The sequence below is a fragment of the Balaenoptera physalus genome (genome assembly GCF_965194825.1).
Source record: "Balaenoptera physalus genome assembly, chromosome: 19".
NCBI classification, from domain to species: domain Eukaryota; kingdom Metazoa; phylum Chordata; class Mammalia; order Artiodactyla; family Balaenopteridae; genus Balaenoptera; species Balaenoptera physalus.
This window is the reverse complement of record NC_138900.1, coordinates 5,656,713-5,680,313: the sequence shown is the minus strand read 5'-3', so window position 1 is coordinate 5,680,313 and position 23,601 is coordinate 5,656,713. Positions and strand designations below refer to the sequence as shown.

At 42.3% G+C, this 23,601-nt stretch overlaps 1 protein-coding gene across 3 annotated transcripts in view; it reads left to right on the top strand.

Moving 5' to 3' along the window:
* The window catches only part of LOC309648568 (uncharacterized protein), a 44,860-nt gene extending 21,259 nt beyond the window's left edge, over positions 1 to 23,601 (top strand). Inside the window, exons 6-13 of one of the 3 annotated variants that reach the window (XM_082437286.1) lie at positions 1,068 to 1,214; positions 1,483 to 1,578; positions 4,193 to 7,128; positions 8,688 to 8,875; positions 10,553 to 10,615; positions 13,901 to 14,027; positions 15,717 to 15,812; positions 20,166 to 23,601. In XM_082437286.1, coding sequence (XP_082293412.1) covers positions 13,994 to 14,027; positions 15,717 to 15,812; positions 20,166 to 21,886 — 1,851 coding nt within the window. In that variant the 5' untranslated portion in view covers positions 1,068 to 1,214; positions 1,483 to 1,578; positions 4,193 to 7,128; ... (1 more) ...; positions 10,553 to 10,615; positions 13,901 to 13,993 and the 3' untranslated portion in view covers positions 21,887 to 23,601. Of the gene's footprint in view, positions 1 to 1,067; positions 1,215 to 1,482; positions 1,579 to 4,192; positions 7,129 to 8,687; positions 8,876 to 10,552; positions 10,751 to 13,900; positions 14,028 to 15,716; positions 15,813 to 20,165 lie in introns of all 3 variants that reach the window. The other 2 variants (XM_082437285.1, XM_082437284.1) reach the window with 2 other exon arrangements.

Here is a 23,601-nt window from a genome sequence, read left to right as displayed (position 1 = left end):
TCCTGTTCTTTTTTTTTTTCCAAGGATTTTGACTTTATTATTGGGACTTCCCTGGCGGTCCAGTGGTTAAGACTTCGCCTTCCAATGCAGGGGGTACAGGTTCAACCCCTGGTCAGGGAGCTAAGATCCCACATGCCTAGGGCCGAGAAACCAAAACATAAAAGAACAGAAGCAATATTGTAACAAATTCAATGAAGACTTTAAAAATGGTTCACATTAAAAAAAATGGATTTTAACTTTATTATTAACTGTTGTATCTCTGGGCCAAGAATAGTGCTTGGCACACAGTAGATGTTCCATAAATATTTTTGAATGAATATACAGTCAATATTTCTATGAGGTTTAGAGGTTTCTTATTTAATTCTTATTTTTCAAGGGAAGGATCATTTTAATCCCTATTTTATAAATGAAGAAAATGAGGTTTAAAAGCATTCATATGTGTAGGGCTTAAAGCCCCCTACATTTTCCTGTTCTGTAGACTTTTTTTTTTTTTTTTTTTTTGGCTGTGCTGTGCAGCTTGCAGGATCTTAGTTCCCCAACAAAGGATAGAACCTGGGCCCTCAGCAGTGAGAACGCAGCGTTCTAACCACTGGACCGCCAGGGAATTCCCTAAAATACTTTATTCTTTATAACGTTTTAAACACATTTATTAAACATGTCATCTCTTGTAATTCTGGCATCTCTTGTCTCTACATGGTGAATTCTGATCCACCAAGTCAGGGAAGGCCCTTGATGAATGTAATAATATGTTTTATTAATCTTGATATCACCCACATGTGTATAGTGTTTGGCAAATAAGTACATATATGTAGAGTTATGTATATATAGTTCTTGGTTAGCAAGAGGATATAATGGCTACGCATTATGGAAATTTCTCATTTGTTGAATAAATAGAATTATGAATGTATAATTACAGAATATCCCAATAGTGTTTTCCTTCTACTACAAGGTGTTTTTCAAAAAACTACTTGTATTTATGCAGCCTATTTGGTGAAAATAACAAAATAACTTCCTTTACATGCCTTCTTCCTTACATCAATAGAAGGGAAACACTTTATATTAAACAGGACCATGTTGGGACAGGAATCCCTGATATATGACGACATGGCTATGAAGTTCACGTGGGAGGAGTGGCAGCTCCTGGACCCCGATCAGAAGGACCCGTTCCGGGATCCTGTGATGCTGGAGAACCATAGCAACCTGGTGTCTTGTGGGTGAGGACGTGTCCCCTGTGTCCCTCAGAGAATCTTCAGTCAGTGGCCATTTTTCTCATCTGCTTAATGCTTCAGTATCTGCAATGCTCTCAAGGAGTAGATTCTCAGATCCTTCTCTGGCTCCAGACAAGTGTATAATGTTCCCTCTCCTGAGAGAAAAGCCTCTCCTTTGCAGATGTGAAAACTTCCCTCAAAGGTAGCTTTCTCCTGTCTTGACATCCCAGCCCAATTTGATGTGTCTAAGTCTTCTGTCGTTTCCCGTGGACAGGGTGTGAAGCCTGCAGACCCGATGCATCCTCCAAGTTGGAACGAGGGGAAGAACCGTGGCCAATAGAAGATGAAAACCGCAGTTGAACCTGTTCAGGTGTGTAGCTGATAACCAGCAAGGTGGGCGGCCAGGGAAGTCATATTCTAGTCAGTAAGAGAAAGTCCCATGGCTGTGAGAGTGTTTGAGGATGTCTAAACAACCGCACCTCGTATCTATTTTCCCATATGAGAGCTTTTTCTTCATAGGTGTTTAAAGGGAAATAGACCCCCATTTCTTCCTCTGAGATCTGATCCCAGCGGTCCCTGTTTATTTTACATACATCTTGATTTTCTTTGTTGTTTACCTACTTTTCTTCTTAGGTTTCTTACATCTTCTCCTTTTTTGTCCTCTGTCACAGCATCTCTGCCTATTTCTTCCACCTCCTTTGCTACAAGATTCTACCTTCCAGCTCTTACTCCAAAGATCTTTGAAGGGACTTCCCTGGTGGTGCAGTGGTTAAGAATCCTCCTGCCAGTGCAGGGGACACAGGTTCGAGCCCTGGTCCAGGAAGATCCCACATGCCACAGAGCAACTAAGCCCATGTGCCACAACTACTGAGCCCACGGCCGCAACTAGTGAAGCCCGCGCACCTAAAGCCCATGCTCAGCAACAAGAGAAGGCACCACAATGAAAGGCCTGTGCACCGCAATGAAGAGTAGCCCCTGCTCGCCTCAACTAGAGAAAGCCCGCACACAGCAACGAAGACCCACTGCAGCCAAAAATAAATAAATTTATTTAAAAAAAAAAGAAAAATGATCTTTGAATTCAGCAGTCTTCTAACTAGTGCATCTTCCTGCTTCGTTGGGAAATAGTGATTTCCCTTCCTGACATTTAACCCCACGTTAAATGCTGTACCCACACCATAACCTGATCTCTGTGTGTTTATATGGTTTCTTAGCTTCTTGCTATAGATTAAATATCGGGGTCCCCCCTAATCATGTGTTGAAACCCTAACCACAAGGTGATGGTATTAGGAGGTGGGGCCTTTGAGAGGTGATTAGGTTATGAGGGCCCAGAGAGAGCTCTTGTCCCTTATGCCATGTGAGGTGAGGGCTAGAAGGTGCTATCTATGAGGAAGCAGGCCCTCACCAGGCACCATATCTACTAGCATCTTGATCATGGACTTCTTAGCCTCTGGAACCATGAGAAATAAATTTCTGTCCTTTATAAGCCACCCAGTCTATGGTATTTTGTTATAGCAGCTCGAATGGACTAAGACTTCTCTTTGCCCCAGTCTGGAATTCTCCAGAGGTTCTGTTTTCTTTTTTCCCTCTCCCACAATTTGAACTCATCAGGAAGCCATGTCTCACTCTTTCATATATCCTCATTTCCTCCACCTCTCTCCATCTCCTTTGCTCCTTCAGACCACTTCTCATAGTTTGTAGCTTCTTCCTTTTTTTCTTTGCTTGATTGTTTTTTTAATTAATTAATTTATTTATGGAAGTATAGTTAATTTACAGTGTTGTGTTACTTTCAAGTGTTCAGCAAAGTGATTCAGTTATATATATACACATATATATATATTCTTTTTCAGGTTCTTTTCCATTATAGGTTATTACAAGATGCTGAGTATAATTCTCTATGCTGTATGGTAGGTCCTTGTTGTTTATTTTATATATAGTAGTGTGTATATGTTAACCCCAAACTTCTAATTTATCCCTCCCCTGGCTTGTCCCTTTGGTAACCATAAGTTTGTTTTCTATGTCTGTGAGTCTATTTGTGTTTTGTAAATAAGTTCATTTGTATCATTTTTCTAGATTCCTCATATAAGTGATATGATATCTGTCTCTGACTTGCTTCACTTAATATGATAATCTCTAGATCCATCCATTTATTATTTATTTATTTATTTATTTTTTATTATTTCATTTTTGCTAACCACGATGTCAACACAAGTGAGAAGAAAGAATATGTTCGTGTGTCCCCAACACCAGCACTATGGCCAGTACATAATAGGCATTTAACAAGGATTTGCTGAATGAAAGAAAGCAGCCCTTGTAATTTTTTTTTTTTAATATTTATTTATTTGGCTGTGCCGGGTCTTAGTTGTGCCACATGGGATCTTCATTGCCGAGTGCATGATCTTTTAGTTGCAGCATGCGGACTCTTAGTTACGGCATGCAGGATGTAGTTCCCTGACCAGGGATCCAACCCTGGCCCCCTGCATTGGGAGCGCAGACCCTTAACTACTGGACCGCCAGGGAAGTCCCAGTTCTTGTAATTTTGGATCAGGTTTTTCTACCACCTCTATTTTCTCTTCTAACAGTGACTTTCTTGTTTTTTTTAGTACCTTTGCACATTTTGCAAGGCAGTATTTAGAAAGCAGCCAGATCTACATTTATTCATTGTGAATTACCTCAACTTGTTTGTACACTTTCTGCTTTTGTGACTTGATTTTTGTGTATTGTGGTTTTCCCAATGTCTAAGAAACAAGGAACATTTTTTTTAATTTTATTTAAGTATAGTTGATTTATAATGTTGTGTTAATTTCTGCTGTACAGCAAAGTGATTCAGTTATACATATATACGTATTCTTTTTCATATTCTTTTACATTATGGCTTATCACAGGATTATAAGGAACATTATTAAAGATTGTTTTGTACTGAGATCATGCAACCAACACTAAAGAGCTGATCCACACCTAAGCATTCACGTTCTCATCTTTTCTAGAAGTCAAGCAAGTTGACGATCAACTGCGGGAACACTTGCATAATCAAAGATGCCTAAAGCGGATGGGACAATGCCATGAACATCATACCTTTGAAAATACTGTTCATCCAGCCCAAAAGCATTTTCCTTTAAGGCAAAATCATGGAAATTCTGCAAATTTAAATGTAGTAAAATCAGAACAGAAGCTATGAAATAACCCTGTGGAGTGTAATGGAGATGGGAGATCCTTTCTCTTTATAAAGCATGAGCAAATTCATACTAAAATTGCCTGAAATTGGAAAACTCAGCAGCACTGAGGCTCAGTTCATTAAGCATCAGAGAGATCGCAGAGTTGAGAAATTCCATGTATGCAGTGAATATGGAGAATCCTTCATCAGGAAGTCTCGGCTCACTAAACATCAGAGAATTCACCTGGGATAGAGACCCCCATGGATGCAGCATACGTGGGAAAGCATATACCACAAAGTCCAGGCTCACCGAACACCAGAAAATCCATACAGAGAGAAACCTTACGTATATGCTAAATGTGGCAAAGCCTTCCTCATTGAATCACGTCTCATTTTACCTCAGAAAACTCAGACTGGAGAGAAACCCTCTATATGTAGATTGTGGAAATGGTTTCATCCCGAAGGTCAGTTTCATTGTACATTGGAACAAAGTATAGGAGATGAAAAGATGTAAGATCCCCTTGGGAGGTACTCGAGAAGAAACCTTGTATTTATTTGTTCACAGGCCTATCACCTTTGAGAGTTACCATCACTTCAAAGATTCCATCCCCTCTGTGACCTGCTCAATTAGACATGTGATTTTCCTTATCTTTTTCATTCCTTCTTACTCTTATGAGCGGGGCTCTTATCCCCTCTTCTTATCCAGAGTCTTTCCCTTGATCTGTTAAACATATCCTGCTAAAAACCCTTAAGTCCTGCTTAAAGAACAAGAAATGGAAATTTGCTATGCAGTAGCTGTCTTACATTTCCATCACAAACCCTGGATTATCGGGTAAATTTACTCCAACATATTTTTAAGCACCTAAACTTGGCCATCTAATATTTATTCAATCCTGTAATGTAGTCATTAGATAACTGAGAACAGGAAAATTTCATGATTGATTTGCGTTTTACAAGGATCACCTTGCCTGTTCTATGAAGATGAGATCATATGGGTCAAGGATATAAGCAGGGACAATTCTAGTATCTCAGGTGAGAGATTGGGCCAGCATGGTAATGATGGTCCAGTGAGAGAAAATGAAACTGACTTCCTGCTTTGACCTTTCGTTATATGACATTTATCAGGTGCTTTCTGAGACTTACAAGGTCCTATGGGGTTGAACGTAATTGAAGAAAGTAGGTGAACCTTGCATCTGTGCCACAGCCTGTGTTCTCAAGATCTGTTTCCCCAGGGTGAATGAGCGTTCTAGCTCAGGGCTGGGGTGAGAGGAGGAAGAGAATATGAGCTGGAGCAGGGCTAGAAATGGGTAGCAGGCCTGTAAATGGCTGGCAAAGACTTCTTGGTGACCTGATGAAGATGCATAGGACTGTGGGAAAACCAGTTCTTTGAGGTCATTTTATTTTTTGCACACAAATGTTCATAGAAGTTCCACTGGCAGTATCCAAAAAACTGGAAACAATGCAAAGGTCCACCAAGTGGTGAATGATTAAATTTTGGAATATCCAACAATGAATACTAAAGCAACAAAAAAGGAACGAACTATTGATACTTTAAAAATGATGAATTTCAGGACTTCCCTGGTGGCACAGTGGATAAGACTCCGCCCTCCGAATACAAGGGGCCCGGGTTCCATCCCTGGTCAGGGGACTAGATCCCACATGCATGCCACAACTAAGAGTTCGCATGCCACAACTAAGGAGCCTGCCTGCCGCAACTAAGGAGCCTGTGAGCCACAACCAAATAAATAAATATTTTTTTTAAAAACGATGAATTTCACAACAGTCGTGCTATGTGAAAGAAGCCAGCACAGACACTACTAATGTTATGAAAAGAACGCAGACTAATCTGTAGTGACAGAAGGCGGTCCAGTGCTGCCCAGGATGTAGCAGGTTTTGCATTTGGGCTGGGTAAGGAGCACGGTTGGGAAGAGGCTCACACCGACCACCGTTTCCGCTCACTTTGTGATCGCTGCATCCCCCGTACTGTCACTTTTCCAAACCTTGGTCTTCCCCAAACACTTCCATCTGCCAGTTCCACGCCGAGCTCCGCAGACAGCATTTGCCCCGCAGTACGGACACCGAATCTCCTCTAAGATGGCCGCGTCCACGGTGCTCCTGCCCAACGGCGCAAACCCGAAACGGCTACAGCGCGCCGCCAGGTTTTTTTTGCCAAGCACGCTTAAGTTTTCATACGGCCTCTAAATCTTTTCGCAATTAAACCAGTTACCGAGGTGTCCAGAAGCAATTTTAATTTCCCACGGAGCCGAGACGTCACAGCTGTAACAGCCGCTCAGAATGTACGCCTGCGCCCTTTCGGTCTTGATGGGCTCCGGCCTTTGAAAAACTGGCGCCGTTCACCGTCCACAAGCGGGCCCTGTCCATTCAAACGAATTTACCCCCACGTCACGTTTGCTTTGTATGAGCTCGAGCCTCTTAAAATCTCCCCATTTTCCTTTAAGGGGCTGAGGTACCAGGAAACAGGAGAGCTTTCAGCCGTGGTCTCTCAGGGACCCCCCACGCCTTCTGTACGTCAGGTGCGCAAAGATGGCGACGCCAGCGCGCCGAGGCGGTGGTGGCGGCGCGGACGTATTACCTCATAAGGAAAAGCCGGAAACCGCCAATCCGTTCCCCATAGAAACGCGGTACAAACGTAGCTGACCCTTGTCGGTTGGTCTCGGGAGTGGGGGCTGGGCGAGGGGACCAGAAGTAAAAGTTTGGGGGCTAAAGTGAGGCCCTGAAGAGGTCGCTGCAGGTTCAGGAGAGAACCAGGTGGGTGTGTGGGTCTGGCTGCAGAAAAGGCGGGGATGGGGGCGGTCTGTCGGCCTTTAGGTGGGCTGTGGCTCCTTTGAGTCTGGGAAGGTAGCGCGAGGACGGATGGTGGTTTGGTTTTGTTTTTGAAGGGAGCGTGGAGGAGTCAGTACAATCTCTATGATTGGGGTGTCTTTGGGGTCAGTCATGGGGGGCTCTGGTGGTCAGCGATTAAAGGTCTGAACAGATCAACTACCGAGAGTCCTGAGGTCAGGGTTTAAGGTCTCCGGGGGTGATTGACAACTGGTGGCGTGGGGTTCGTCAATGAATGCGGAGACTTGTTCGGATTCTCGGATAATTTGGAGCTCAAAGGTCGGGGAACCGTTAAGGGAGGTCAGTGTATGTGTGTATCTGACCTGGTTTGGTATTAATCCGGTGGGGTAATGGTCACCGTCTTTTGTGCAGGGATGTGTGACAGCCGAAGGCTCGGAGGCTCAGGAGCCCTGGTAGGTGCGTGTGTTGAGCCCAGACTTTGGCTGCTGGGACAGACTTGGTGAACGTTAGTTAACATTCCCTGAAAGCTTCAGGTCCAAGTCCCTGCCCCACCACAAATTTTCTAATCCCTTTTGGCTCCCTACAGCACCCCTTCCTTTTGAACCCGAAGAAATGAAAGTTTGGGGGAAGAAAAATTCAGCATATTTCAATTTAGTAATCTTTTTTTTTTAATTATTTATTTATTTATTTATTTATTTATTTATGGCTGTGTTGGGTCTTTGTTTCTGTGCGAGGGCTTTCTCTAGTTGTGGCAATTGGGGGCCACTCTTCATCGCGGTGCGCGGGCCTCTCACTATCGCGGCCTCTCTTGTTGCGGAGCACAGGCTCCAGACGCACAGGCTCAGTAGTTGTGGCTCACGGGCCCAGCTGCTCTGCGGCATGTGGGATCTTCCCAGACCAGGGCTCGAACCCATGTCCCCTGCATTGGCAGGCAGATTCTCAACCACTGCGCCACCAGGGAAGACCTCAATTTAGTAATCTTTTAATTTAAGTTTTGTTTTTATCATTCCTCCTGCAGGTTGACTGCATATTTCATTTCAGGTTCTATATGTGAATATTTAAAGGCTGCTCCTTTCCCAGTATTTATAATTTTTGAATTGTTTTTAAAATTTGTATTTATGGCTCATGTTCCTTTTCTCTGTCTTCTTTTTTTGATGTGTTCATTGTCCCTCATATTAAAATGTGTATGTAAACAGGGGATATGAAGACTTTTAAAGAGGCTTGAGGGCATCAAAGTTTAAAGGAAGAATTTACAGTTTCTCACTGCCCAGATGACCTCATTTCTATACTTGTCTGAAAATTACCTGCTACTGAAATATAGTACTGCGCTGATTCTCCTATGCCACTTTCCCTTTCAAATTCATGCTACTTCCATATATTCAGGGAGTTAGGTTTCATTGGCCCAAGGTGTGAAATTCTCTGGGGAATCAAATGAAGAGACAGAAATACTGGGGACCACGTGTTAAGGTGAGTGCACAGGAAGAAGGAATATAATTCCAGAAGTAATTTTGCTTTTCAACCCACAGGTGCTAACAAGAGACAAGATATGAATGAAGAAAGAGGAGTTTCCAGGACCTAGATATTGTTATTTCTGGGGATACTTTGGCGACTGTTATATCTAACTAGAAATTTCGGTATATCCAGAAGAGACAAAGACAGAGCCTCTGCATTGCCAGCTATTTTCAGAGAACAGAAGAAAATGATCCAGGCCCAGGTGACTCATGTCTTGTTTTATTCTCTCCTTTATTCATTAATGGATTTGTACACGCCTGTAAAAAAAAAAAAAAAAAATCAGTTCGGTATCTAGAGAGAAATAAACTTTGAAGATAAACTCCAACACCATGGCAAAGTAGGATCAAGAACATAGTGTTTATATGATTCCTAGTAAATGACTAGTGTTGGAACATAATGTGTAACTGTTACTCTGTGTGTGCACCTGTAGATGTGTGCCTATTTATAAATGCATGTGGGTTCATGTACATATCTGTGTACATAAATACGTCTGTTATGTTTTGTGCATCAGTGGAATTATACTCTAAAGAACATCCCTTTGGCCTAAGATAGTATAATTTGAGCATCTAATAGAATAATGACTGCAATGGTTTTGTGAATATTAGCTGTATAAAATTCCATTCATCTATAATTGTACTCAAAGAAATGAGTCAAACTATGTAAAGCATTTAGATGAGTGTCTGTTACCAAAAGTCGGGTCTGGCTGCTCGCTGCTTGAAAGCCAATAACTCGAGAGGCAAGGTTGGCGGAAAGGAAAGTTTGTTTTATTCCAGAGGCTGGCAACTGGGGGAAGAGGGTGGACTCATGTCCAGAGGCCAACTCCCCACTGCCAGTCAGTGGGCCAGAGCTTTTAAAGGGGAGTTTCAGGGCTGTATAGGCAAAGGGAGGGGGCTACATGCAGAAACAGCATAGTCAGCTCTGGCAGTCATCTTGAAATGGGTCATGCCATGGTCTGATCGGCGTCATCTTGATTGTGTTCAGTACAGTTAATCTTTAGTTCCACGGTTGGTTTGTTCCCATTTCTTTGAAGCCAGTTTTTGGAATTTTGGCAGCTTATGTCATGGCTACAGTCCGGTTATCATGTAGTTAACTTCTTCCAACTGGTGAGGGTTTCAGTATCTACAAAACAGCTCAAAGGATATGGCTCAGAATATTATCTGTACCCCTAGAAGAGGAACTAAAGGTCCTTGACTTTGTTTAATGACTAAACTATTATTATTTGGTCTTGTTGGACTGTTTCCTTTGTGTCTGCATTTTCTCACTTCTCTGATTAAGTTTATTCTTTAAAGTTTTTCTGCAGACAAAAGGCAGGCTGAGGACATGGTGGTGTGTGTGTGTGTGTGTGTGTGTGTCTATCTGTCCTGGGGAGGCCCCATTGGGTCCTGCTCCATTTCATGCCTGCTACATAGTAAGTGATGGGTGAGATCATCCATGCCTTAAATCTTTGCCAGTACTTAATAATAGGACATTATCAAATTGTATAATTTCATCAATCTGAATGGTCCATTGTTTATTCTTTTACCTTATTTTGCATTTACCTCATCATAGGTGAGGTTGAAATCCATCTTGTATATTTATTGGCCAGTTGGATTCTTTTTCTCTTGTGATATGCCTGTCCTTATCATTTTTACATTAACAAAATGATTTTTTTTCTTACTGATTAATAGGAGTCATGCCTATCCACTACATATTGATTCTTTCTTTTGTTTATAAAAAATATTTTCCCAGCTTGTCACTTTTCTTTCACCTTTATCCACGATAACTTTTTCAATGCAGACATTTTAATTTTTCCTCTTATAAAGCTTGCTCCTTATTTCCTTTTATGGTTTTTGGTTTGTGACATGAACATAATTCATATTTGTCTCTATTCCTTTCACAGATTCTTTTGTTTTATGGCTAGGACTCTAAACAGGAGAAAAACTATTTTTGAGTGTGAAATTAGGTAGGAACCTAAGTTTTCGTTTTTCCAAATGGATCTACATCTCACGTGAAAAAATTCAGAAGGTGGTAAGATCAGCAGTGTTAAGAATTTGCCGCCTCTTTTAAAAAAGAAAAAGAAAAGAATTTGCTCAACCAGGTAACTCTCTTCTCTATGATGTAATCTCTGCAAGAACACAGGGATAGATTATCCCATCAGATTTCCCCTCATTTGGCAGCTCGGTTGACAAGCAGGTCTCATTTCATTCCCTGGTGGCATTTGGGCCTAGGCTGCATGGCCACAGGATGAGGACATTGAAGACTTCCCACACTGCTGAACTGTTGTTATCCAGGGCACTTCTAACACCAAATGTGTGGGTATTTTCCTCACACCTCCTAATTCTGTGACTCTCCAGACACCAACTGGGTGTCCTACAATTCAACTCAATCCTGCCACTAACTACCGGGAGTTAGCGTCAGATTCCGCAAGGTAAGAGCTCAGTCCCACAAGACTGCCCCTACTTTAGGTGCCTGTCAAGAGTCCCAAGCTGTTACCTAAGCTTCTGATGACCAGCTCTAAATCTGGGAGTACCCACAACCCCCTACTCAGGTTTGGTAATTCACTAGAATGACTCACGGAACTCAGGAAAGCTCGTTACGTACATTCACTGGTTTATTCTAAAGGCTACAACTCAGGAATAGCCAGATGGAGGAGATGCATAGCGCGAGGTATGGGGGAAGGGGCGCGGAAGTTCCTCCCTGGGAGCACCAGCCCGCCAGCACCTCTATATGTTCACCAACCCGGAAGCTCTCTGAACCTGATGTTTTAGGGGTTTTTATGGTGGTTTTCTGATGTAGGCACAAATTGATTAAATCACTGGCTATTGGGGACTGAACTCAACCCCCAATGCCAGTTCCCTCCCTGGAGGTTGGGGGTCTTTCTGGAGACCAGGCACCAGTCATCTCATGAGCACACAAAAGATACTCTTATCACCCTAGAGAGCCCACGGTTTTTTGGAACTGTGTTCCAGGAACCAGGGGCAAAGACCAAATATATATTCATCACAACATTTTTCTGGCTTCTGTTGTTTTCATTTCATCAACTTTGTCTTTCTTTTGATGGTAAGGAGTCTTTTCTTTTTTCTTTCTTTTTTTAATCCTTTCCTCATCACTTCTTTTTTTTTTTTAATTTATTTTAGGCTACATCGGGTCTTCGTTGCTGCGCGTGGGCTTTCTCTAGTTGTGGCGAGTGGGGGCTACTCTTCGTTGCGGTGCACAGGCTTCTCATTGCAGTGGCTTCTCTTGTTGCGGAGCACGGGCTCTAGGCGTGCAGGCTTCAGTAGTTGTGGCACGTGGGCTCAGTAGTTGTGGCTCGCGGGCTCTAGAGTGTGGGCTCAGTAGTTGTGGCGCATGGGCTTAGTTGCTCCACGGCATGTGGGATCTTCCTGGACCAGGGTTTGAACCCGTGTCCCCTGCATTGGCAGGCGGATTCTTAACCACTGCGCCACCAGGGAAGCCCAAGTCTTTTCTTTCTGGTTGGTTTCCGAATCTGACTTTTGCAAGTGATGTTCTATAGTTTCAGTGTCACTCGTCTAGAAGCAGATTTCCTGCTTGGCTTTGCTGGCTGGCTGAGTCTGAGTTACAGGATGTTTAATCAGTTCTAAAATTTTCTTAATTCCTGAGATCTTCATATAGCTTCTCTGTTTCTCTATAATCTCTTTCAAAAACTACGTAGAGGCCTATGTTAGACCTCACTGTATTCTCCATATTTAGTAAACTCTCCTTTATATTTTCTATCTCTTTCTGTGTCTGCTTCATCTTTAGTTATTTTTTTAAATGCATATTCCAGTTCACTCGTTATATTTTCAGTGTATCTAATATGATGTTAGCCTTTTGTGAAATAATAAGAAATATCCACATTGGTCTCTGCCCCTAGTTCCTGACATGGAGCTCCTAAAACCCTTATAAATAAGGGTGCTCTGAGAATCTTCTGGTCTTTGACCCCAATTCCTAGCACAGAGCCCCTAAAATCCTTGTAATTTCCTAAATAATAAGAGTACTACGGAAAAAAAAAAAAAAGAGTACTACGAGCTCCCATATGACATCACTTATATGTGGAATCTAAAATATGACACAAGTGAACTTCTCTACAAAACAGAAACAGAATCATAGACATAGAGAACAGACTTATGGTTTCTAAGGGGGACTGGGGGTGATGGAGGGATGGAGTAGGAGTGTGGGATTAGCAGATGCAAACTATTCTATTTAGAATGGATAAACAACAAGGTCCTACTGTGTAGCACAGGGAACTATATTCAGTATCCTGTGATAAACCATAATGGAAAAGAATATGCAAAAGAGTATATATGTAACTGAATCACTTTGCTGTACAGCAGAAATTAACATGACATTGTAAATCAACTATATTTCAATAAAATTTTTTTAAAAAGAGTACTAGGAGCATATTTTGTTGTAAAATTTGGTCTTTGATCCTGGTTTCTGATACAGAGTTCCAAAATCCCTTGGAATTTCCTGGGTGATAGGAGTGCCTTTCTTTCTAATGAGACAACACTTGAAGGGCTCCTGGATGGGACCTGGTCACCAGAAAGACCAAGCCATGATCAGAAGCTTGGAACCTTCCATCCCATTCCCCATTATCCACAGAAGAGGGAGGGACTAGAAATAGAGTTAATGATCAATCACGCCTACGTGATGAAGCCTCCATAAAAATCCCAAAGGTATGGGGTTTAGAGAGCTTCTGGGATGGTGAACACATGGAGGTGCTGGAGGGGCACCAGGAGAGGGCACAGAAGCTCCAAGCTCCTTTCCACATAGCTTGCCTTGTGCAGCTCTTGCGTCTGGATGAAATCTGTATCCTTTATCATATGCTTTTGTAATAAACTGGTGAACAGCAAGTAAACTCTTTTCCCGAGCTCTCTGGGCAGCTCCAGCAAATTAATCAAAGCCAAGGAGGGGGTCACTGGAACCTCCAATCTATAGCTGGTTAGTCAGGAGCACAGGTGACAACCTGGACTTGCATTTGGCATCTGGAGTGGGGTGGAGGTGGGGTCTCATGGGACTGGCCTCTTACCCTGTGGCATCTGATGCTCTCTTCAGGTCGATCATGTCAGAGTTGAATTGTAGGACACACAGCTGGTGTCAGAGAATTGCCTGGTGATGTGTTTAAAAAGACGTACACATCGGAATTGGTGTCAAACTCATAGTAATATGAGCAGGACAGCTTCCTTTATATTCCTTATGAGTCAGCCAAAGAGAAACACTCGCATTAAACAGGACTCTGTTATTACAGGAAACCCTGTCATTCAAGGATGTGGCCGTGGACTTCACGTGGGAGGAGTGGCAGCTCCTGGCCCCTCCTCAGAAGGACCTGTACCGGGACGTGATGCTGGAGAACTATAGCAACCTGCTGTCCGTGGGTGAGGACGGCTCCCCTGGGTCCCTCAGAGGGTCACCAGTCAGTGGCCTTTCCTTCCTCAGCTGCTTATACTTCGAAGTCACTGCAGTGCCCTAATGGCAGATTCTCAGTGCCTCCTCTGGCTCCTGATAAAAGGGTGTATACAATGTGCCATGAGTTGTTTTTACTACCGACACAGCTGACACCAAATGTGTGGGGGTTTTTCTATCCCCAAAACCAGTTCTCCTGCTCTCCAGGTATGGACTGGGTGTCCCGAAACTCAATCCTTTTCTGACACTAACCACCCAGAGTCAGCATCAGATCCCACAGGCTTACGGACTCAGTCCCGCAGGACTGCCCTCACTTCAGACGCTAGTCGAACGTATTGGGTACCCAGGGTGCCCACACTTCTGTCCGACTTGACCTTAAATTGGGCATTCCCACTCCCCATCCCTCAGGTTTGGTAATTTGCTAGAACGGCTCACAGAACTCAGGAAAGCACTTTGCTTACCATTACCAGTTTATTATAAAGGATAATAGCCAAATGGAAGAGATGCCCAGGATGAGGTATGGGGGAAGGAGTGTGGGCCTTCCATGCCCGCCCCAGGTGTGTCACCTTGATGTGATCACCAACCCGGAAGCTCCCCCAACCTGGTTTTTTAGGCGTTTCTGTGGCGATTTCATTGTGTAAGCGTGATTTCTTAAGTCATTTGCCACGGGTGATTAACTCAGTCTCCAGCCCCTTCCCTCCCCATGGAGGGGTTAGGGAGTTAGAGCTGAAATTTCCAACCTTCTACTCATGCCTTGGTCTTTCTGGCATCCAGCCTCCACCCTGAAGCTCTCTAGGGACCCCCAGCCACCAGTCATCTCATTAGCACACAGAAGACACCCATCACTCTGGACACCAAGGGTGCTAGAAGTTCTTGTGTCAGGAACTGGAACTTAAACCAAATGCTGTAACAGAAGAGGTTCCTGCCAGCCCGTCACATAGGAAATTACAAGGGCTTTATTTTATTTTTATTATTCATTTATTTATTTATTTTAAAATTTTATTTATTTTTATTTGCGTTGGGTCTTTGTTGCTGCATGCGGGCTTTTCTCTAGTTGCGGCAAGCGGGGGCTACTCTTCGTTGCGCTGCATGGGCTTCTCATTGCGGTGGCTTCTCTTGTTTTGGAGCATGGGGTCTAGGCACGCGGGCTTAGTAGTTGCTGCACGTGGGCTCTAGGGCACACGGGCTTCAGTAGTTGTGGCTTGCGGGCTCAGTGGTTGTGGCTCGTGGGCTTAGTTGCTCCACAGCATGTGGGATCTTCCAGGACCAGGGCTCAAACCCGTGTCCCCTGCATTGGCAGGTGGATTCTTAACCACTGTGCCACCAGGGAAGTTCCTATTTTTATTTTTTGGCTGTGCCACACGCCATCTTAGTTCCCTGACCAGGGATCAAACCCACGCCCCCTGCAGTGGAAGCACAGAGTCTTAACCACTGGACCACCAGGGAAGTCCCCACAAGGGCTTTAGAAGCTCTGTGCCAGGAACTGGGGGCGGAGACCAAATATATATTATTATATCACAATATCCCATGAGTCTCTCCTGAGTGAAAAGCCTCTGCTTGACAGATGTGAAAACCGGTCCCTCAAATGTAACATTCTCCCATCCCCACAGACCCCAGCCCAATTCACTGGGTCTCAGTCTTCTATCGTTTCCCATGAACAGGGTATCGGGTCAGCAAACCAGATGCACTGTCCAAGTTGGAACGAGGGGAAGAACCGTGGACAATAGAAGATGAAATCCACAGTCAAACCTGTCCAGGTGAGTGAGGACCAGCTGGGTAACTGCAGACATCATAGTCAGTCAGTGCGAGAAGGCTGGGAGGGTGTCTGGGGATACCGTGCCTCCGTGTACCTGTTTCCCCATAAGAGAACTTTTAGGTCTTGAGAGGTAAATATACCCCTTTTTTCTCTTCTGAGATCTATTCCTTGCTGATTTTATTTTACATCTTGATTTTTGTTTGTTTGCCTCGTTTTCTTCTTCCTTGGATTCTGTAACCCTCTCCTTTGAACCCTGTCACAAATCCCTTCCACCTCCCTGGCTATGAAATTCCAGGCCTCGCTCCAAGGAGAGATCTTTGAATTCATCACTGTTTTCTGACTACCGCACTCTCCTGCCCCACTGAGAAAGACAGACTTCCCTTCCTGACATCCAACTGCACCTTGTATTTTGCACCCTCACAGTAACCTAGTCTATGACTATGCATCAAGCCGGCTCCTTACTTTCTCCACCGCACTGCCCCCCACCACCATTCTGAGGTTCTTCAAAGGTATTGCTTTCCATTTTCTCAAAATTTTCCTTCAGTCTCATGAATTAAGCTCTGTTTTCTGGCTGAGACTCCAAATTGCTATGTCCCTTACTATTGTCTATATTGTCTATACTTTGAGTTCTAGATGTTCTAGATCTTTTATTGGCCTAAGATTTCTGAGTTCCTGCATGAGGAATAGGAATCATCTTCTCTCCACAAAAAAACCCTTTCCACCATCCTATTTTAATGTTAAATTCTCTTTTAATATTGCACATCTTACCCTGTCCATGTTGGTATTATCTTGAATGTTATTCTCTGCCTATGGCGTTCTCATCTTAGAGGTCTCTGCTGTTGACTGTTTTAACTAGAAAAGACTGTTTTACATCTACATCAGTTCTGCCTAAGTCGCAGCTTATGTCTCCTTCAGTTTACTTCCTTCATACATTTGCTATTTCTGATTTTCCTTTGGCTCATGATAGGTGTTAGCATTGTATTCATTTCCCTAAATCATTTGTTTTTCCCATTATACTCTTGTTTTTTTTTAACAGCTTTACTGAGGTAATTCACATATGCTACAATTTGCCAACTTAAAGCATACAATTCACTGTTTTGTAGTGTATTAAGAGAGTTATATAACCATCACCAACAGCAACTTTGGAAGATTTTCATCACTTTATAAAAGTTTCCTCCTAAGCCCTCAGCCCTAGGCGAGCACTAATCTACTTTCTATCTCTGTAGATTTGCCTGTTCTGGATATTTAATATAAATAGAATCATAAACTATGTGGTCTATTGTGAAAGACTTCTTTCATTTATCATGTTTTTGAAATTCTTCCATAGAAGTTCTAACATGTATCTGTAATTCATTCCTTTTTATTGCCAAATAATGTTCCATTGTATGGATATACCACATTTTATTTACTCATTTATCTATTGATGGACATTTGGGTGGTATCCACTTTTTGGCTTTTTTGAATTATGCTGCTATGAACACTCATGTACAACTTTTTTGTGGACGTATGTTTTCATTTTTCTTTGGTATATATCTAGGAGTGGAATTCTTGGGTCATATGGACTCTTGGAAGGGTCCAAATGTGGTGCTTCCAGACTCATGGTCGGCATTATGTCCTCCCAGCCATGATGTGTGATAATACACAGAGTATTACCAACCAAAGGCTCAGCCTTTGTTATCCAGAGTTTTCATTGGGATTCAATCACATATTTCCCACATGGAAATATGTCTTTTGCCCCTCCAGAAGTCAGGCTAATACCTATAGTCTCCATTTCCTCCAAAGGTTGTAACTGATATGGTGTGGCCCAAAGCCCATGTCATAAATCACATTGTTAGACTGTCTGGTGGCCAAAGCCACCAGGCAAACAAAGACACTCCTATCAGGCAGGACATTCCAGGGGCCTAGAGATCACCTCCCAATAGCCAAGGGCAAGGGCCAGACCTCTCTTAGGGTGAGGTTCAGTCTTCACTGAAGGTAACTGTACAAATGGACAATAAAGGGATTCCTTTAGAAAAACAGAGGAAATAGAGCTTATAGTAATACAGTCAGAGTGGGAATGACAGCATGATATGTACAAGGTGTATCTACATTTTGAATTAGGAAGATGATGCCATGAGTTAGGAATGAAGGCATGAAATAAGAAATGTGCAAGCCCTTGGGTTTGACTATCAAAAGAGTGGCCTGAAGTCAGGCAAATGAAAGCCAGTGTTAGAAGGTCTCTTCAGGAGGAGGAGTGGAGTGGAAACATGAATCCATGGAATATTCACGGTGATGTATACTTTTCTTGCCAGGATGACTGTTTGGATTTGCTATGTGAGTAATTGAGGTAGCATAGTGGAGGGTTGGTAGGTTTTGTATTTTTATAGCTCTAGGCTGTCTTACCTTTCACCTGGTGGCAGTAGGATAGCAATAATAAGGAACAGTCAGATGTTCTTTAAAAAAAAACCCTGAAGGTAAAGCTGACACAACCTGGTCTTAAAGGAGGAAGTTGGTTCTTTAGTACAACCTGTTGCCAACCTAGATGCAAATGTAGAGTTACTGAAGTAGATGCTGCTGGTGGCAAGTGAAGAGTTTATTAGGGATGTTGACATGGGAAAAATTTGGATATGACTTCTCTACTGAATGCAGAAAGTGATTGAAAAAGGCGACAGTTTCCATATTCCATTAGCTTCCGAAGATGACTACATGGTACACGGCCAGTTGCAAAATTTCCTAACAGTCATTGTTGCCCTGTTTCACTATGAATGGAACATAGGATAACGTGACACAGATAGACTAAAGGTTAGAGTTTTGATTATACGAGTTATCCACTAATATGTTTGATGTTTTTGGAAAGTTAGTTTTGATGGTGGTCTACAGAAGCAAATTTAGGAACAGGATTACAACACAAGAGATTATCTCAGTTTACAGTCCTCTACAGTTACTTGCCAGGTTACAAATACGTTTATTCTATACACCTCAGTATGCATATTTCCCTGATTTCTATAGTCAGAATTTGGATCCTCTAAGTGGGCTTAAAGAATCCCCAAACTCCTGAGTGTTGGAATGTCTAAGACGTTGGTTCTGTACCGTCATCATCTTTCATTCTACATGTCCTCCCAACACATCCAGTCCTCTTTTCTTGAATAGTATGCACATATTATTTCCACATTGTTTCCTCCACTTATACCTCTACCTGGCTTCTTGATTTCTGTACTGCACATCTAATATCATCTCAAAGTTTAGGTTCCACAATGCACACTTTTTTTTCGTACATGTGGATTTCAGTAATCTTCTTCCTCATCACAATTGGAGATGCTTTTACCAAACCATTGGCTCAGGCCATACAGTTAGCAGAGTAATCCTGGGTTCCTCACTTTCAAAGACCACTCTCTGCATTGACCCCATCAGTTAACCTTGCTTTTTCTCTCTCTTTTTTTTTTTTTAACATTAAAAAAATTTTCTGGCTGTGCGGCATGCGGGATCTTAGTTCCCCGACCAGGGATGGAATCCACACCCTCTGCAGTGGAAGCGCTGGAAGTCCGGAGTCTTAACCACTGGACCGCCAGGGAAGCCCCAACCTTGCCTTTTCTTTATGCAAGTATTCAACATATCCTCATTTCCTCCGCTTGCCACCATCTCCATTGCTCCTTCAAACCACATTTAGCAATCTCCAACTCCCTACTTTTTTTCTTTCCTTCTTTTTTATTTGGGTTTCCCTAACAGGAATTTATGAGAAGTGAAAGTAAATAAGGCATATTTTATATATCCCAAACGCCAACACAGTGCCTTGCACATGGGAGCCATTCAATAAATAGTTTTGGAGTGAACAAATGCAACCCTCATCATTTTGGATCAGTTGTCTCTTCCACCCTGTGGTCTTGTGTCTTTTCAAGTTCTGTTCCTCCATACCCTCTCATTTGCTGCTAACAATGACTTGCTTGGCAGTTCCCTGGTGGTCCAGTGGTTAAGACTCCGTGCTTTCACTGCTGTGGGCCTGGGTTCGATCCCTACTCAGGGAGCCAAGATCCTGCAAGCTGCACAGTGAGGCCAAAAAAAAAAAAAAAAAGACTTGCGTGTATTTTACTACCTCTGCATGTTTTGCAATTTCCTATTTAGAGAGCAGCCAAGTCTACATAGATTGTCAACTGCCTAACCTTATTGGTACATTAACTGCTTTTTTCCTTTTGGTTTGTTTATATTACTGTGTTTTTACCATGTGTAAGAAATAAGGAACATTTATACATGGTTTCTTTTATACTGTTATCATACGGTTGCCACTAAGGTGCCATTTTTTTAAGAAAACCAAGGAATTTTTAAAACAATTTTGTTCCAAACAATAATAAAAAGGGCTCATTGTTCTCTTCTTTCCTAGAAACTGGCAAAGTTGGTAATCATCTGCAGGGTGACTGGGAAAATCAAAGAATGCTGAAAGGTATAGAACAATACCAGGAACATAATGCATTTGGAAATCCTGTTCCTCAAAGCAAAAGTCATTTCTCTTTCAGGCAAAATAATGATATGTTTGAGTTCTATATAAAAACTTTGAAATCACATTTAAGTTTAGTCAGCCAGGGCCAAAGCTATGAAATTAAGAACTCTACTAAATGTAACGGAGATGGGAAATCATTTCTTCATGGTAAGCATGAAGAATTTAATTCTCCAGTTCAATGCCCTGTAAGTGCAAAACCCATCAGTAGTAAGTCCCAAATCATTAAGCACCAAGGAACTCACAACGTAGAGAAAGCCAACATATGCGGTGAATGTGGGAAAGCCTTTGTTAAGAAGTCTCAGCTCACTGACCATCAGAGAGTTCATACAGGAGAGAAACCTTATGGATGCAGTATGTGTGCAAAAGTATTCTCCCGAAAGTCCAGGCTCAATGAACATCAGAGAATTCACAAGAGAGAGAAATCCTTTATATGTGGTGATTGTGCAAAAGTCTTCACCATGAAGAGCCGTCTGATTGAACACCAGCGAACTCACACTGGAGAGAAACCTTACATATGCAGTGACTGTGGAAAAGGCTTCCCAGGGAAGCGTAATCTCATTGTACATCAGCGAAACCATACTGGAGAGAAATGCTACGTATGTAGTGAATGCGGAAAAGGCTTCACTGGGAAGAGCATGCTTACTATACACCAGCGAACTCATACAGGAGAGAAACCCTACATCTGCAGTGAATGTGGGAAAGGCTTTACCACAAAGCACTATGTCATCATACACCAACGAAACCATACAGGAGAGAAACCCTACATATGCAATGAATGTGGGAAAGGTTTCACCATGAAGAGTCGTCTGATTGAACATCAGCGAACTCATACAGGAGAGAAGCCATATGTGTGCAATGAATGTGGAAAAGGGTTTCCCAGGAAGAGTAATCTGATTGTACATCAGAGAAATCATACAGTAGAGAAATCCTACGTATGTGATGAATGTGGAAAAGGCTTCACTGTGAAGAGCATGCTCATCATACATCAACGAACTCACACTGGAGAGAAACCCTACATCTGCAGTGAATGTGGGAAAGGCTTCCCGTTGAAGAGTCGGCTGGTTGTGCATCAGCGAACGCATACGGGTGAGAAACCTTATAGATGCAGCGAATGTGGGAAAGGCTTCATCGTGAATAGTGGACTGATGTTACATCAGCGAACTCACACTGGAGAGAAGCCCTATATATGCAATAAATGTGGAAAAGGTTTTGCCTTTAAGAGCAATCTTGTGGTACATCAGCGAACTCATACTGGAGAGAAACCCTTTACGTGCAATGAGTGCGGAAAAGGCTTCACAATGAAACGCTATCTCATCATACACCAGCAAATTCATATGGGAGAGAAGTCCTATATATGCAGCGAATGTGGAAAAGGTTTTGTCATGGAAACAGAGCTCATTTTACATCAGCAAATTCATACTGGAGAGAAACCTTATGCCTGCAATGAATGTGGCAGAGGCTTCACTGTGAAAAGCCGTCTAGTCGTTCATCAGCGAACTCATACAGGAGAGAAACCTTTTGTATGCAGTGAATGTGGAAAAGGCTTCTCCTCAAAGAGGAATCTCATTGTACATCAGAGAACTCATAATGGAAACAAACCTTAACAAAGCAATGAATATGGTCACACCTACAGGAAGAAAATATGCCTTGTCCAACATCAGAGGGTTTCACATAGGATAAACTACCTTTATATGTACTGACTGTGGAAAATCCTATTCATAATTGGTATTGGTCTCATTACCCACCAGAAAATTTACACAGGAGACAAACTGTATGTATGCAATTAATGTGAGAAAGCCTTCAACACAAATTCAGCACCTGTTGTACATCAGAGGACTCATAAAAGAGAGAGACTCTGTGGATTCAGCAATTGGGGGTAACCTTTCTCTCATCTGTCAAGCCTTGTTAATACACACGAGAAACGTATAGGTCAAGGTACATAATCCTTTGCAGTGACTCTGAACTCATTATATACAAGTGAACTTGTTCAGGGTACAAACCATGATAGTTCAGTGAACTCATTAAACATCAGTGTGCTCTACTTGACTATCGTCAGTGTAGATTAGCCTGTTGCTAGATTTCACCCTTGGGAAACCATGGAATTTGCATAGGAGTGAAATTTAATGAATGCAGAGAATGTGCTGGTGCCTTCAGTGATAAGTTACCTCACACTATATGTCTAAATTAACATGTAGGAAAAAGCTCTGATACATACAATGCAGAAAAGGCTTCAGGAAACATTTCTAGGTAATTATATGTCTGAAAAGTATATACTAAGATAAATCTTATGAATGGAGAAAATAGGAAAGCCTTCTGTGGGAATAAAAACCCTATCTCATCAGTGATCATAATAGATCACCAGTGAGCTCATTCATAGTAGCAATATGATGATCGTAGAAATAAAACCTCAATAGTTGCCTGATATGCATGCTGGAGAAAAATTTTCAGATGACAATGAATATGGCAGGATTTCGGTGATACATTCTGCCTCATCGCTTCTCATGAATTCATACAGAAATAGAATGGTTTATGAACCCACTAAATGTGGAGTAACTTTAGCAAAATATCAGAGAATACTGAAGGAAAGAAGCCTCATGAAAATGACGTATACTTGAGTTTTCTCTCAGAAATCTGAACTTATTGTACACCTGATGTCCATTTTGGGACACAATACCTTGAACCATATTATCAATGATTCCATAATTTTAAAGTGGGCTCTTCTAAACACTGGTTAAATTTTAATGTTATATACAATGCAGGAGTGTTCTGTGCCCACCTCATATCATTATATGATTCACTCTTGCATTTCTTAGACTCTAAATTCATCTCTTTCAGTCTATGTATTTCAAAAGGAAAAGGAATATATTCATATATGTAATTCAACATGTTTGGATGTATTTATCCAAGTTTATAAGTAGCATTAAGTAGTTTACAAAAACACCTTAAAAATGATTTTTCTAAAATTTGTTTTGAGGGCTTCCCTGGTGGTGCAGTGGTTAAGAATCTGCCTGCCAATGCAGGGGACACGGGTTCAAGCCCTGGTCCAGGAAGATCCCACATGCCGCGGAGCAACTAAGCCCGGGTGCCACAGGTACAGAGCCTGTGCTTTAGAGCTCACGAGCCATAACTACTGAACCCACATGCCACAACTACTGAAGCCCGTGTGCCTAGAGCCCGTGCTCTGCAATAAGAGAAGCCACTGCCTACGCACCTCAACAAAGAGTAGCCCCCGCTCACTGCAACTAGAGAAAGCCCGCACGCAGCAACGAAGACCCAATGCAGCCAAAAATAAAGAAATTAAATAAATAAATTTTTAAAA